The sequence below is a fragment of the Parasteatoda tepidariorum genome, chromosome 2 (assembly GCF_982258835.1).
Source record: "Parasteatoda tepidariorum strain Cologne lab strain chromosome 2, Ptep-v5.0, whole genome shotgun sequence".
NCBI classification, from domain to species: domain Eukaryota; kingdom Metazoa; phylum Arthropoda; class Arachnida; order Araneae; family Theridiidae; genus Parasteatoda; species Parasteatoda tepidariorum.
The window spans coordinates 68,576,710-68,593,866 of NC_141756.1; the positions used below are offsets into that span (position 1 = coordinate 68,576,710).

Consider the following 17,157-nt stretch of genomic DNA (forward strand, 5'->3'; position numbering starts at 1 on the left):
TGGCCGCTTGCATCGGCAGAAAAATGGCAACTGAGTTATGGAAGCACAAAGGAACACCAAAAATAAGTCCTAAAGAAGTGACAAGAAAATATGGTTACCTATAGGGGAAAAAGAAAGTGACGGAAAGGGAAAATTTGTTGGCAACTTTTGTATGGGAATTGCTCACTGTGATACGGTTTTGTGGGCTGACAGAATCTTGAAGAAAAGATTTCTTAGTGAAGCAAAAAAAGTTTCTTACCTAACAATTTAATAAGGGGAAAAATTTGAGTGATAAGAAAAGTTCAGTATTCTAATTCCTTGGATAAGATTGTGTGAAAGGTTGAAAGAATCACGTTTATGCTTTGAACTTAGAGAAGATATTTTATTCACTTTGAATTAAGTATTTTCAGGTAAAATTTTTTGTGGATATATATTATAGAACTTTCAAAAAGATTGTCTACTACGCGATCCCATAAAAAAATATAGGAGAAAAAACTTTTTTAAGCAGTTTTGTAAAATATACCCGGATTGAATTGAATCCTAATTGAAATATAAATGGCTAAGTTCCTTTAAAATATTTATTTCACAGCAGATTTACTAGTTAGCATAAAATATAACACATTTGGTTACATTTAGGGCCTAAAATTTGTTTTGGAGCAGTAATTACAGCATTATATGGAGCAGTAATTATAGCATTGTGTTATAACACGCTTGTGCATATTATGATATAATAGTATTATCATTGTATTAATGTTATTAATTTTTTAGTCACAAACCCGTGTTTGTGACTCAAGACGAACGTCAAATCAGGCTCAATTCCCCTAGAGCGTTTATCATGAAAAATGCTTATCATCGGTTTCCAAACTTTTTTAAAAGCTATGTTTAAGACCTAATTTTTATTAGATTATTTACAATAGTAAGTATTTGAGCCGTGGTGGCTCAGGGGGTAGAGCTTTCGCCTTCCAAATAGGTGAACCGTTTTCGAATCTCAGCGATGGCTGGTCAATACGAATTCCACACCTGACCACAGTGCTGACGTAAAATATCCTCATTGGTAGACGGATCATGGGTTAGAGTCTCCTTGCCATCTGGCTAATCGTGGGAGGTGTTTGTATTATTCCTCTTCATACGCAAATGCTGGTTAGTTCTATCAAAAAGTTCTCCACGAAGGCAAATTTCTCCCAAAACTTGATCCCTTGTCTTCTGGATTGGGTTCGAAATTACAAGATTACGAAGTTGAAAATTAGTAGCCGTAAACCTAAAACTGGATCTGCTGTACAACGACGGTTATAAAATAAAATAATAAGTATTTAAAGGACACGTTTGTTAAAAGGGATTTGTAATAATAATTTCCAATGGAATACATTGAGAGATCCTAGTACAAGTACACTACAACTGCTGTAAATCGAACGCTTCCGGATTATTCTTTACTTTTACAAGGAGTATTAGGCTTCCATACTAATCAATATTACGAACACAAATCAGAGTATACACTGGTTTATTATAAACACAACCTTCATCCAACGGAATTTAGTAGAGATACCAAAACAACCCTAAAGACAAATATTCCATTACCAACCATCATTCAGTTCGATTGAAACAAAGCAACAGCGCTGCCATATAAATTTCGACTAACTTCGAACAAAACATGTTCCTTTTCAATAATTGAATCCTTCACTATGGCAGGAACATCAATTCAATCAGAAAAATCAATAGCATTCTTTAGAAACAAAACGAGGAGCACCTGTGTCTTCCCAATCCATGGTTGCCAATCTACAATCTCCATTTAGAAGACCTTCCCCGCCATACATCTCTATTATCATGAAAAACAACAATGGTGGACATTTAATAGAAAGATGGGCAATTAACGGAAGAAAAACTTTCTTTTTCAGCGAACATTTCTTTGGTGAAGCCTAATGCTTTGGAAGTAATACGAAGGGTTTTTTCTTACCCTAACATAAAAAAAAAAATAAAAAAATAAAAAAAAGATTTTTTTTATTGACAGCCTACTTATTAAAGGGTAGCATGTAACAACATGTCAGTATTTAATAAAACAAGTTGATTCTTTTTTTAAGAAATTTCAATTTTATCATATTACACAATGCTTTCTACTTCAGTTTTTTTTTAGAATTTCTGTTCAACATCAGTGTTCTTCAACCTAGTTTACTTGAAGAACCGATTAAATATTTCAGAGTTTTATCGCGAATCGGTAAAGGTCAGTAATTGAGAATGTTAGCATAATTCTTGCAAATATAAATGTGCGGCCTTTAAAAATTTTTGACAAGTTTGCTTCTGATCATTCAAATACTCTCTGCAATGAAAAATATTTTGAGCCCTACATCTATTTAAATGTAAATATAATTTATATTAATTCTAATATCAATATTAATTCTAAAATCAATATTAATTCTAATATCAATATTAATTCTAATATCATTATTAAACCTTAGATCGGTGATAGAGGAACAGTGTTCTAAATCATTGTTTAACAACGCCGGTTCAGGAAAGTGTTAAGAATTGTGAATGCATTACAGTAATACCAAAATCTTAAATCGATAACGTACACAAAAATCAAAATAATCAATTTGCATGTTTTTATTTGTTTGTTGCACCGTCAATTCTTCCGAAAATATTATTTTAACTATTTTTATTAACCGTGTTTCGATTTTCATCTACTTCAAAAGCTTGCATACTCTGCTGGTATCTTTTTTGGATTAAGAAAAAAACAAAATGAAAACAAATTATGAGAAAATAACAAAGGATAACTTGATGGGAAAGTTGTCTTTCAATGATTTGTTTGCAATTGGACATTTTGATTTTTTTTTTTCTTTTTCACAATTGAAACTTTGTGGCTAACTCTATGTTTGCCAAAACTCACTTTTTCTCTACTTTTTAATTTTAAAATAGCTATGTGGGTGAAACAGAATGCGCGGTGAAAAGTTTCTCCTTCCGTATACCATCCTCTTCGAATACGTAACTAACGCTGGTAACTGCTCTGTTCGGTAAGCTATACCAGAAAAACATTTTACAGGATGAGCAAACATACTCAGATTTAGCAGAGCGTCATTTGAACTAAGATCCAGCCCATGCGCATAAGAAGCAAAGTGACATTCAGGAAGTACGTCACCTATGAACCCTACATGCATGGTGGGTATGTCGCTTCCCGCCATGACATTTATTATTTCTTTATATGTCAAAAAGTGTTAGCAGATTTAATTAACATGGATGATATTTTCGAAGAAAAAATCCTAATAGTACAGTACTGTTTATCAATAGTGTAAAAATACAGAACAAACCAGTGATTAAAAAAAAACCCCAACAGTTCTTCATTTCAATATTGGTTAGGAGGAGAGGAGGGTGCAAACAAGTTTCAATTGTTATGCTCCTAAATGTTGTTTTTTCCTTTATACACAAGAACTACACCTGACTATGGGGGAGTAGTTTACATTATGCCAATGAAAGCTAGAGTTCTTCCTCTATGTATATTCTTTACTCCTAACCTTCACGATCCCCCCTGGCCTACAACGAGCTGTAGCGCGAATGCTCTACTTTTTTCCTCAGCATATTAAACTAGGTGAAATGATAAACCTACCTTATAAATTGTAAAACTAGAAGAGTAATCAGCAGAAATAACATAGTGACAGCACATCCTATATAAATTATCATCCTTAAAGTTTCTTGATCTGTTGCCAGAGGTTGCTCCTAAATGAAAAGAAATAACAATTAATGACACACAACGAAAGGAACTACATCAAATATCAATAGTAATACTGCAAAAAATTGTAAGTTTATTACATCGTATTTAAATACGATGGTCATATGTAGACACAGAATATATATAAATCTATACCTACGATTATAACATGTAATTATATAACCAATATTATATAAACATGAAAAATTATAAATATATTGGACAGGTGAAAAGTTTATATAAGAACATCATATAGGAAAGATAGAACAAAAGGAAATTTAAGAATATAGAAAATTTAGATCATCAAATGTAAAAGAAGCAAATTTTGAATCGTTCTCGAAATGCAAAAAATTGAGAAAAATATATTTAAAAGAAAAGAATTTCAAATTTTGCTTATATTTCCTTAAATCTAAACTAGAAAAAAAATAATGATAAATAATAAAAAAATTCAATGCTTTAATTTTAAAATGTACAGTGTGGGAGGAAAACGAATCATCTTGAATAAGTTTTGATCAAATGATTGGATTTTTACATACTAGGACACAATAGGTCGATGGGGTAATCCGTCCAACAACCAAAAAAAAAAATATAAATAAATAAATAAATAAATAAATAAATAAAAAAAAATTAAAGCATGTTTTTTTATAGAAAGCACTTTCTCTTGCCTGGTTTCATAACTTAAAATATCCTTTGCACTAACTAATTGGCATACTTTAACTTCGAACTACCGAGTATTAGTGAGTGAAAATTCGATCATTAGATCAGAAGTTATTCAGAGTGAAAACCATTGATTTTAATATTAGTACAGGCAGTGTTATTTGGATAAATGCTGTTGTCTATAAAACTTCCTAATTTTACTATACATTTTAAATCTGACTCCTCAAATTCACTAAAATAAAACTAAATGTATTTTTTCACTTAATGCTCTTGAATTGACAACTCTGAAATAACGAATGCAAATTAAAATGTAATAATAAAGTAAATCGGATAGGTTGCTGAAAGTTCCATATAGATTATTTTCAAAATAAATATAAAACATTTAAAATTGCTTTAGAATAATAATAGAAAATAGCATCGCAGGTATGCATCTTAATCATTTCTTTTCTTTTTTTTGGAATTAACATTTTCATCCAACTAGCATCAAAATAATATATTCGGTAATACGAGTTAGGTACATCAGGCTATACATAAAGAATCTCATATAACACCCATAATAGCACATAAACAAAGCCCATTCCTTTTATTTACAAGCATTTCCCTGAGTCCAAGGCGCAATGCAAACTTTTATAAATAAAGCTCCATAAAGTCAAATGCACCCCTCAATTCAAATGAAAAGGTGAAAGAAAAGGTAGAATATAAAAGGGGAGGACTAAACGATTTTCTCTTCAAAAGATGAGGGAGCATTTTCCAAGAAATTTCGAATTTTCTTCTCGTATTACGGCAAAGATCGGGTAGCCTCTTTCCTATTCTCCAGAGCTATTGACACTTTCCTCTTTATAGAAGAAATGAAGTGTATGGTGGGTAGATGTCATTCCCGACTTCAGGAGTAGCCCCCATAGAAGTATTTTATTCCATGGAGCCCGTAGTGAAAGTTGCAGTTATCTGAAGATGAGAGAAAGTATCGAATTGCAAGAGGAGATTTTGTGAGAATCTCTGATGTGGGGGATTCTTCATATGCGAGTAAAAAGCAAATCAATAGATATTTTTTTCTAGAGAAAATGCCGTTGGTTTCGTAGATTAAAACAGAAAAATAGGGTTTTTATTTACCTATTAAAATAAATATGCTTTTGCCTGCTTTTTTTTCAGCAAATAATGTACAAAAATTAAGAAAAAGCAAACTTTCCGTCGCTTAACTCGATCTCTATAAATCGTAATTAAGTGCTCTAAGTTGTCAAAATATAGCACTTAAGAGCAAAATATAGCACTTCAATTTGGATTTCGGATGTTTCCTTCTAGCTTTTCACAATTATCAATGATTTAGCTTTAAAAAAATTTAAAAGTATTACAATAAAGTAGGAAATGAGGAAAGTTAAAAATTGTAAAGTAAAAAATGAATGAAGAAAGCCGAGCGCTTAATTGCAATACACTGGTGAAATGTAACTATTCTGTTCCGTGATCCTGATCAATACACTGAGAAAATTAACTACAATATTACACTATAATATTCAATAATCTTTGATAAATACACTGAAAAAATTGGAATACTGGTTAATTCCGTAACACGAGTTTTTTTTTTAATTCTCCTCTCAATTCGGCATTCAAAATTATTAGCCATTCTATTCCGTAATACTGACTAATGCACAGAGAAAAATATCTCTTTTATTCCGTAATCTTGCTTAATGTAGAGAAAATTACCTACACTGTTCAGTAATCTAGATTAATGCATTGATAAAATTGAACTATACAATTCTGAAATCATGATCAATGCACTGAGAAAATTAACAATTCTATTCTGTGATCTTTGGTAAATATACGAAGAAAATTACCTAATTAAGAATCCTGGTTAATTCCGTAACACTAGTTTTTTTTTTATTCTCCTCTCAATTCGGTATTCAAAATTATTAGCAATTCTATTCCGTAATACTGACTAATGTACAGAGAAAAATATCTCTTTTATTCCGTAATCTTGCTTAATGTAGAGAAAATTACCTACACAGTTCAGTAATCTAGATTAATGTATTGATAAAATTGAAGTATACAATTCTGAAATCATGATTAATGCACAGAGAAAATTAACAATTCTATTCTGTGATCTTTGGTAAATACACGAAGAAAATTACCTAATAAAGAATCCTGGTTAATTCCGTAACACTAGCTTTTTTTTTATTCTCCTCTCAATTCGGCATTCAAAATTATTAGCAATTCTATTCCGTAATACTGACTAATGTAAAGAGAAAAATATCTCTTTTGTTCCGTAATCTTGCTTAATGTAGAGAAAATAATCTACACAGTTCAGTAATCTAGATTAATGTATTGATAAAATTGAAGTATACAATTCTGAAATCATGATTAATGCACAGAGAAAATTAACAATTCTATTCTGTAATCTTTGGTAAATACACGAAGAAAATTACCTAATAAAGAATCCTGGTTAATTCCGTAACACTAGCTTTTTTTTTATTCTCCTCTCAATTCGGCATTCAAAATTATTAGCAATTCTATTCCGTAATACTGACTAATGTAAAGAGAAAAATATCTCTTTTGTTCCGTAATCTTGCTTAATGTAGAGAAAATAATCTACACAGTTCAGTAATCTAGATTAATGTATTGATAAAATTGAAGTATACAATTCTGAAATCATGATTAATGCACAGAGAAAATTAACAATTCTATTCTGTAATCTTTGGTAAATACACGAAGAAAATTACCTAATAAAGAATCCTGGTTAATTCCGTAACACTAGCTTTTTTTTTATTCTCCTCTCAATTCGGCATTCAAAATTATTAGCAATTCTATTCCGTAATACTGACTAATGTAAAGAGAAAAATATCTCTTTTGTTCCGTAATCTTGCTTAATGTAGAGAAAATAATCTACACAGTTCAGTAATCTAGATTAATGTATTGATAAAATTGAAGTATACAATTCTGAAATCATGATTAATGCACAGAGAAAATTAACAATTCTATTCTGTAATCTTTGGTAAATACACGAAGAAAATTACCTAATAAAGAATCCTGGTTAATTCCGTAACACTAGCTTTTTTTTTATTCTCCTCTCAATTCGGCATTCAAAATTATTAGCAATTCTATTCCGTAATACTGACTAATGTACAGAGAAAAATATCTCTTTTATTCCGTAATCTTGCTTAATGTAGAGAAAATTACCTACACTGTTCAGTAATCTAGATTAATGTATTGATAAAATTGAAGTATACAATTCTGAAATCATGATTAATGCACAGAGAAAATTAACAATTCTATTCTGTGATCTTTGGTAAATACACGAAGAAAATTACCTAATAAAGAATCCTGGTTAATTCCGTAACACTAGCTTTTTTTTTATTCTCCTCTCAATTCGGCATTCAAAATTATTAGCAATTCTATTCCGTAATACTGACTAATGTAAAGAGAAAAATATCTCTTTTGTTCCGTAATCTTGCTTAATGTAGAGAAAATAATCTACACAGTTCAGTAATCTAGATTAATGTATTGATAAAATTGAAGTATACAATTCTGAAATCATGATTAATGCACAGAGAAAATTAACAATTCTATTCTGTAATCTTTGGTAAATACACGAAGAAAATTACCGACTAAAGAACCCTGGTTAATTCCGTAACACGAGTTTTTATCTCGATTAAAAAAAAACATTTGGTGAACTAACATTCACAATTTTCCTTGAACTTATGTTGCAAAGAAATTGCACTTCCAAAAATAAAAATATGATTTTGCACAAAGAAGAAATTATATTATAGCAGCAAATACACTGTCAAAAAGTAAAGAAGAAAAGGACGAGGACAAGAAAACGTAATATGCAGGACAACATAAAAGTCTTTAAATTTATTGAAAGAAATTTCTTGCATTAACAAAGAGTTTCTAAAACTTACACATTATAAAATGACAATAAAAATCATTTTAAGCATCAGAATTACCAGTTGTGGATCTTCACGTAAAATGAAAGCATTATTACGAACGATATTAAAGAAAACAAAGAGTATAGAATTAAATATAGCGAAAATAAAATGAATATCGTTTGTTGTTATCATAAGCAAGGAAATTACTGCGTTTATATTCCATTAGTTTGATCTCGTAAAGTCATAATCATGTTAAGCATTATTTTTAAAATAACCCTAAATTCGAAAAAATAATGATGTTAAAAAACAGCTTTTGAAATGAAATATCATCAAAGGAAGTATCATCAGTCAAAGGAAAAAAGATCGTCTGACATTTCCTCTATTTTTATGACCTTTTATATTCATTAAACAGAGATGCAAGAGTAGAATGAAACGAATTTAATATCGTCTGCAACAACAAACGTTTCAAGCTAAAACCTACGGCAAAAATAGAATAAATACATAATATATAAAATATTCTTTTTTGAAAATCTATTCAGGAATTCTATGACGACAAAGCACATAAAAATTAAAGCAAATATTAAAATTTTCGTCAACTTGATTCCTAAGGAACAATTGTCCTCATGATGAATGAAATCCCTTCCTTTTCAAAATGGCGCTATTCTTGTCACGTGACTTATCTCTAACCACGTGACCTTGGTGCCAATTTGCAAACCCTAATGGAGGGTGCCATTAAAGTGTCATTAACTCAAGAAAAGCGAGAAGAGTGTGATGACTCCCTCGCTTTATTTTGGAAGTTTTCTTCGTGGTTTACAAGGAAAGCCGCCAACTCGCACAAAAGAACAAGATAAAAAAAAGATGAAAAAATAGTAATTACCCGCTGTGAAAAATCTCCCTTATCCCGACACAAACATGAGATTTTTGCTGCCGTCTTATTTAGTCGTTCATCATAATTTGAAAGCGAGTTCTGTATAGTTGCATTTAAGCACGTCGCATTCGAAAATTTGTCGCGTAATGAAATTGCTTTAGAAATACCTTGGAGAAAATATATTAATATATTCGTTTATCAATAAGCGCAAAAATGAAAAAGAAATGTACTTTTGAAAATAATTAATGTTTAAAAAGATAATTTACTTATTTTTTATGTTTGCTTATCGTTTAAAAAACTAGAATACACGCACAAATTAGAAGATGCATGTACTGTGTTAAGAAACATCTTACTGAAATTTAGAAAATCAGATTTAGTCTGGAAGTCTTAAGTAAAATATAGTTTTAATTAAAACATTCTAATGCATGATTATGATTTATAATAAATAAACAAATTTAAAAAAAAAAATTCTTGAGACCGAAGTGAAAATAATAAAACGTATCTATTTTTGTTTTTGAATGTTTTACGTAATTTTAGAGAAAATTAGATTAATAAAAATAAATTACTAAATTAGGGAGGAAAATAAATAAATAATTAAAAAAAAAAAACAAGCATTTCTTAACTTGCATTTTCTACTTATTCATGCTTAAACTGATTTTTCTGCTTTTAAATTTTATATTTTATTCTGGTAAACTATTCCATAATAATAATGTAAATGAAATAAAATTTTATATTATAGCCTTAGGCTAACTCTAATTTAAATTTAAAACTATATATCATATATTGTGTGAATATAAAAATCGAAAAAAATATTTTCTGATAAAATGTTAACAGAAAGAGTTATTACTTCCCATGTTTAAAATACATTTACTTATTTTTTTAAATATTTTATAGCATTAAATTTAATGATATTTTTCTAGTCAGGTAAGCGAAAAAAATATAAAATACGCAAAAAATAAAAATTTGCAAAAAAAATAAATAAACAGTTCCAATGAAACGAAATCCCAAAAGGCTTTGGGCGAAAATTACAAATATGATGTAAGATTAGGTGCAAATAAAACAAACTTATGAACTATTCATAGCAAGATGAAATACATGGAAGCGTTAGTTTCCACAAGCATAAGCATCTATTTTAAACTAACAAACAAAATAAAAATAGCCATGAATTTATAAACAAGCGTAGTAACAATAAATTATTCATTGGTCTAGGATTTCGATTTTTTATTACTAAGAGAAGAATATATACTTTAAGTTAGATGAACAGTGGTATAATTGACGATGTATAAATGATAAATACTGGACACTGATAATGCTTATTGTTCTTTTGCATGTAAATATTTATATAAATTATTTGAGTGAACGATTAATTACAGTAACAGGGTGAAAAACAAAAACATTGCCGCGTTAAAAAATAGTTGAGTTGTTTCGTTTTATGCTGCATAGTGTATTTTAATCTGTACCGATAATTAATTAAAAAAACGCTGTTTTTAACACTTTGATGCAGGAATTTTATTAAACAAATTTATCATACTTTTTTCATTATTTTGTATAAATTTTGCTCAAAATAAGTAAAACTATTATATTTAGCACTTAAATAATTTATGGTTGTGAAATACAGCAAGAAACAGCACTGTCTTTTTCTGCATTAAAAATAAAATCTTCCAAACAATGATTTTTCAAATTTGCGCTTATTTAGATCTAAGATAAACAGTTATTCTTCATTGAAATTTCTTTAGTTTACGAAATCAGGTATTGATAAAATTTTGAATCTGAATGAAAGAAAAAAATTTCAAACTACTTTTTTTATATTTTAGTACAAATATAATTTGCACTATCTAACAGATTTTTATAATAACTATTAAGACTGCTTTTAGAATTTAAAAAAAAAAAAAAAATCTATTTTAGCTTGTACTTAAAGTGTCAGGAAAAAATATATATATAAGAATTCCATCTTCATCATTACCATTGTCCAAAATGATTTTTGCATACTTATTCAAAGGGAGGTATTAAAAATGTATTTTTGGTTATGATACGTTAAGAACTTTCATATGAAGCAACTTACCTGTGTTTCTGTAACATGCATGATAATAGCTAAATTTGTTAAATGGCTGCATTGGCACACTGTATGGCTTCGATTCGTGTATTTCAGCCAACACCCTTCAGTCGACCAACTCCTACAAATCACAAATTCAGTTAGTTTCATCAACGTATTGAAAATACATGAAATTAAAAATATTTTAACAATACAGTAATAATAAATGCAAATTTAGAGACGTATGACCATTGCTGTATTGACCTTCGGGTTTATCTTTTTTTTCTATTCGATGGACAGTTTCAAAACTTAAAACTTTAGATACTGGCATATAGCTCAAATAGAAATTGCAATTTAGCAATGTTTCTAACGACATGAATGTTCAAATCTATTTCAATGAATAAATTCACTGTACTTGTTCGGCCGCTAATTTACAATCCAACGGTCTTTAACGACTCGATCTTTTTTTTTTTTTTTTTTTTGGTATGGAGGATTTCCTCTTGGCTGCAGTTGGTTGCAATTATAATGTAAGCTTTTACTTCTTTAAAATTTGCTAAATGAACTAAAAAAAAGTCAGAAATGATGGTTTTCTTTATTTAAAAAAATGCCAAACAAATAAGCTGGTCGTTAAAAGCCGCTGGATTTGAAAATCGATGTCGGCCCGTGGCAGAACAGTGTAGAAAGAATCAGACTCCGGTCCAGAGGAGGCGGGGTTCAATCTTCTACTCCTCAAGATCCACCTAATAATACATAAGATATACGAGCTCGTATAATCTGTGGAATTTAAAATCCTGTGTGTCGTTGTCGATCGCTGAGCAGTAAGTACCCTGGGTACAGAAATCAGGAAAAAATTACCTTCTCCTTCAGATCTATATCTAAATTGAAGAAAAGGGATCACGAATGAGTGGTGCTATCATCTATCTGGGGAAACTTTTTCCTTTGCGGTGCTCTCTTGTCAAACGAAAGGCGCACTTCGATGTTATTTGAAAAAATTGAGACGCTCTTAGTGCTCCCAATTTTTCTTAACAATAATGCATCACAAATGTATCTTAACGTATCTCACTATTAAATTGAAAGACATTTTAAAATTAAATGGAGTCATAAATAGCCCTTGGTATGAAAAAGCTAACAAAAAAGTAATATCAGATACATATGAAAATTACTTTTATTTGAGGCATTTTAAATTTAGTTATAACCTTTGTACTAGCAAGGTTTGATACTATAAGATGGCATGCAGTAGATAATACGATTGTGAAGTAAACGAATTAGAAACTGAATAACACACATGCTATAGAATCGGCAATACAGCGTGATTCGGCAATAGGCATAGAATCGGCAATACGATATTACGAACGAATTCGATATCGTGGTGTAAATTAAATAAATAAATTGAGAGGCAGTTACTGAGATGCCCTGGGAATCATGCGACCTGAAAAAAGCATATCCGTCAGACCTAAATGTTTTTGAAAACATCAAGAAAAAAAAATTAAGAAAAAAAAACTTATTTCATATTATAAGTTATATTTCTTCAAATGCTGTATTTTATTTTACTATTTCAGTAAATATTGACTTAAAATTATTAAGTCCAAGAGAGATAGCTATTATAATTTTGAAAAGTATTAAAACTACAATTTATGCCACATTTCATATTTTTCACGTGATTGATGATTGATTATGAGATCAAAATTAGGAAATTATCCTAACATTTCGCTTCACTATACATATTTTTTTCTTTTAAGCAATGACATTTTTCAAATGCATTGAAAATCCTTATGATTCTAAAAATTTATTTTTATTTGCTTATAGAAATAGTTTACATTCTTTGAGTTTCGCTGTCGTTTTTCGAATAAATCCCATTTATTTGAAATACAAAGAATCTGGAATTGACAAGAAGTTACGCTAAAATAATATTTTGACTTTCTCGAAAATCGGAATGATTTTGGCGCTTTTGGAGTGGTTTTTCCCCCGAAATTCCCTTTGATTATTGACATTTTCATAAAAAGAAAAAAGGAATTTCCCTTCGAAAATATGCATAATTCAATAAAAATAGGCAAAGAGCATTGAAAAAAATTCCATGGATTCAAAATCCAAATCACGTATTACTTTGACATTCGCCTCAGAGAAATTGAGTGTTTTCATCGAAACTGCGAAGGTTTCTCCTCTGTTGTTTTCTGAAAGTTAACTGTAACTTTTTTCTCACATCATTTGACTAGCTGTCAGGAACATATCAATAACCGTGATGCGTCGTCATGCTTTGTGAAATGCAACATTGTAGTTTTAGAGGGTCATTTTTTCCCACAGGGGTAGAGTGGATATATGTTTTGTGTTAAGATCATAAAATATTAAAAAGTAAGCTTGCGTGTTATAATTAATATTGGAGATTAATATTGAAAATACAGTCGAAATAATTGATAAGAGTATTTATAATTTGCTCATTAACTAGAATCGGCAGAAATTAGCAAACATCAAACTATAATGATAAAAAACGAACTAGAGGGTGTGTGTATAAAAGCGACTTCAGTTTAAAAAATTTTTATATTTGCTAATTAAAATAACGTCTGAGGATTTCTTTTTATTTTTATGAATGAACTTCAGCAATTTTTAGTTCGACGTAAAACACGTTTGGCACGTCACGGATAACCACTAAACCAATCATCTTGATTTCATACCTTCTAAGGAGATGATCGGTAGTACAGTATAGCTTCATTTATGCGTCTTTTTTATTTATACGTCTTTTTCGAGCCGTGGATGCTTAGGGTATAGAGCACTCGGCTTCCAATGAGGTGAACCGGGTTCGAATCCCAGCGATGGCTGGCCGATACGAATTCCCCACCCGGTTCGCCGACCTCAGTGGTAGACGGATCATGGGTCCCCTTGCCGCCAGGCTAACGTAGAAGGTTTTCGTGATTTCCCTCTCCATGTATCGCAAATGCGGGTTTGTTCCATCAAGAAGTTGTCCACGAAGGCAAATTTCTCCCACTGTTTGATCCAGGAGTTTCCTTGCCTTCTGGATTGGGTTTAAAATTACAAGGCTATGGAGTTGACGTTAGTAGTCGTAAACCCAAAAATTGGGTCAGCTGTTCAACGACGGTTATAAAATTATAAAATATACTTCTTTTTCATTTATACATCTCTTTTATTTATACATCTTTTTCATTCATTTCGTCGTTTCATAGCAGTCCCAGTACATTCTTAATCTATTCAATGTTAAAATATTTCGTTCATACGACGACAAAAAAAAAAAAAAAAAAAAAAAAACTTGCATTTCTACTTTTATGGAAATAATTGTATACATTTCATATACTTAATATAGGAAATAAAGGAATGTTAAGATTTCCCCCCCCCCTTTCTGTAATGAATGGTTTGTTTACGAAGTACTTCTACACTTTTCTCTACCAATAATTTCAAATGCCAAATTAACGTAATCAAAACTATATTTTTAACGATCGATTTCTATTAGCAACACCTTTTGATGGTTATTGCAGTTGCACAATTCCTTTCAAGATGTTTTTATGTATTACTTTTTTTAAGATATATTTATTACGACATTTTAATGCTTACTTGACATCGTTTTCATATATTGCTTATAAACATACGATTTTTTATAATTTTGAACAGAAAGAATTTGATTTAAATCCTTCAGAATTTTTAAACTCAGTCAAAATCTTTTTTTTTTTTTTTTTTTTTTTTTTTTTTGGTGACTTCAATTAAATAAGTTTCACGAAGTTCATAAAAAAATTCCTCGTTAAAGCAGAGTTACGATCGTAATAACCGGGTTTCATAAAAGTTTTTTTTAACTTTAAACCGACCATTCATTAAAAATTCTCTACTTAAACTTGGGATATCGCTAAATCAGGGCCTGTAATAAACGAGCTCGACAGTATTAGGTTTGGCGTAATAAATAACTTCCGTATTGAAAGTTTTGTTAAAAAAAAAAAAACAGCAGCACATGTAAATTAAGTTTAAACATAATTCATAAATTCAAATTTATAACTTGAACGCTCTTTACACAAAAAGTCTTATTAGATTTCATTAACTTACAGGCTTCGTAGTAAGCCAGAGAAAAACTCTGGCCAAAATCACGAATTTTTTTTTCTTTCTTTTTTTTGAACTGTATACATATATCAGATTACTTTTGCAAACGGTAAACTAAAAAATTTATAAAATGCTCTACTTAAGTGTAATAAAAGGAAATTTTATTACAAAAGAATTATAAAATATACATTTCGTAATTTTAAAAATACTTTATTTGTTGGATGATTCCTCAATTCGTAATTTAAAAATTTTATGATATGATAATAGCAAATTGAAATCGATAATTTTTAAAATCTCATGAAAGAGACGAATCAATAATTACGCAACTACAAAACTCCGCACTACAAGATTTGTTACTGCATTAGCTTAAAATAATAAATCAGCGTATGACACTTGAATTCATCACCATAAAAATTTGATGAAATAAAATTATTGTGCAATAAAATAGCGTAATTTCCATAAAGTTTCAAACAATGAAACCTGTGATTCAGGCTATATACCTGAATGTAATTAGTAGACAGTCCGTAAATTGTAACTATCGAATTTTGCGATTTCTACTAGCATTGTTAATTAAAACAAATGGATGTTGAATTAGGAATCCAATTCTTTTGATTCTTCTAATGTATTTTTTTTTTTTAAATCCGCTATTGCTTAGAAACTGAGATATTCTGAACACAGCCAAAAATCAAGAATATCAGGACAAGAAGCTTAAAATCAGGACGAATAAGGAGACAATATTTTTATCAGGAACGTTAGGACAACTACGAACTCCGTTTATACTTATTAGATTAAATTACACAAAGATTTGAAGAAAAAATTTTAATTTGATATAAGTACGTTTAATTTTATTAAATAGGTAGAATTTAAGTTACTTTAACGCCTGTATCGTTTTATTTGTCCTTTAGATAAATTTGAATATTAGCTTAAGCTGATTATTTAACATATTATTTATTAAAATATGTTGTTTAATTTAATACTAAAGGGAATTTTTTTTAAATCTGATATTCATCTGATTCAGTAAGAAGATTAATTCGCTTAGAAATTCTATGAAATGAAAGTTCGTTTTGAAACGACTATTTGTACGAAATTGAAAAATAATAGTTAATTCACTGATATAAAAAATTTAAACACATACTGATTGTACGCAAATAGCACATCTCTTAATCCTCTTACCGAAATTAAATTTTAACTGTAACAAACTAAGTAATTACTAAAAAATTGACAAACATTAATTTTTAATGCTTGTTATAAGAAAACGGTATTAGTAATTAAAAATTGAATAATTCTTTTTCATACGTAGCTTAATAATTATTACAATTAAAAATACATAATAACGACAAATCGTTTTCTGCAAAAAGGACATTCATTATAGGATTCAGAAAAATAACGTTATCAGACTTGCACCATTTCACCTTTTATTACAGTCAATAACGATTTCCTCACAAAATCTTACCGGAAATAATGCAATTAGTTAATCTCGTTTTTTACGAATTCCGTTCATTTGCGAATCTATACCTGAATTAGATTGAATCCTAAATTAAGATCCTTTCATTTCATAGCATATTTCGGAAATAAATAAATAAAAAGACAAAACAATTTTCTCATTAACATACTTATCTTTATCCCCTTATAATCATATTTGCAAATAAATTTATTAGTAATATTTCAGAAAATTGTCGCATACATGTTATAAGAATTAAATAAGACGGGGAAAAAAGTTTAAATAATTTGTTCTAAGACAATTAGAGGGGAAAAAATTATTGTAGCATCGTTTCCAAAATACTTATCTGAATTAATCGTTTAATGAGTTAGACGAAATAGCTGTACTAGTGGCTCTTAAGAATAAAAGTGATTTAAGAAAGAGATCGTGACCCCACTTGGTCAAAAGAGATCTTATTTTTAATTTATGAAATATACACATATTTTATTATAATAGCTTAATATACACACATTTCAGATGCATCGCAAAAAATGAAATTAAAAAAATATGAACCCGATAAAAGTTAGGGGGAAAAAAACATTAGCTTTCTTTTTA

General features: G+C 29.4%; 1 protein-coding gene across 6 annotated transcripts in view; it reads right to left on the minus strand.

Annotated features, from left to right (window-relative positions):
• LOC107451346 (latrophilin Cirl) overlaps window positions 1-17,157 on the minus strand; it is a 266,378-nt gene that overhangs the window by 51,129 nt on the left and 198,092 nt on the right. For all 6 annotated transcript variants that reach the window (XM_087157480.1, XM_087157483.1, XM_087157479.1 and 3 more), the window contains exons 13-14: window positions 11,118-11,229; window positions 3,572-3,681 (exon numbers count right to left, since the gene is read on the minus strand). In XM_087157480.1, coding sequence (XP_087013606.1) covers window positions 3,572-3,681; window positions 11,118-11,229 — 222 coding nt within the window. The remainder of the gene's footprint in view (window positions 1-3,571; window positions 3,682-11,117; window positions 11,230-17,157) is intronic.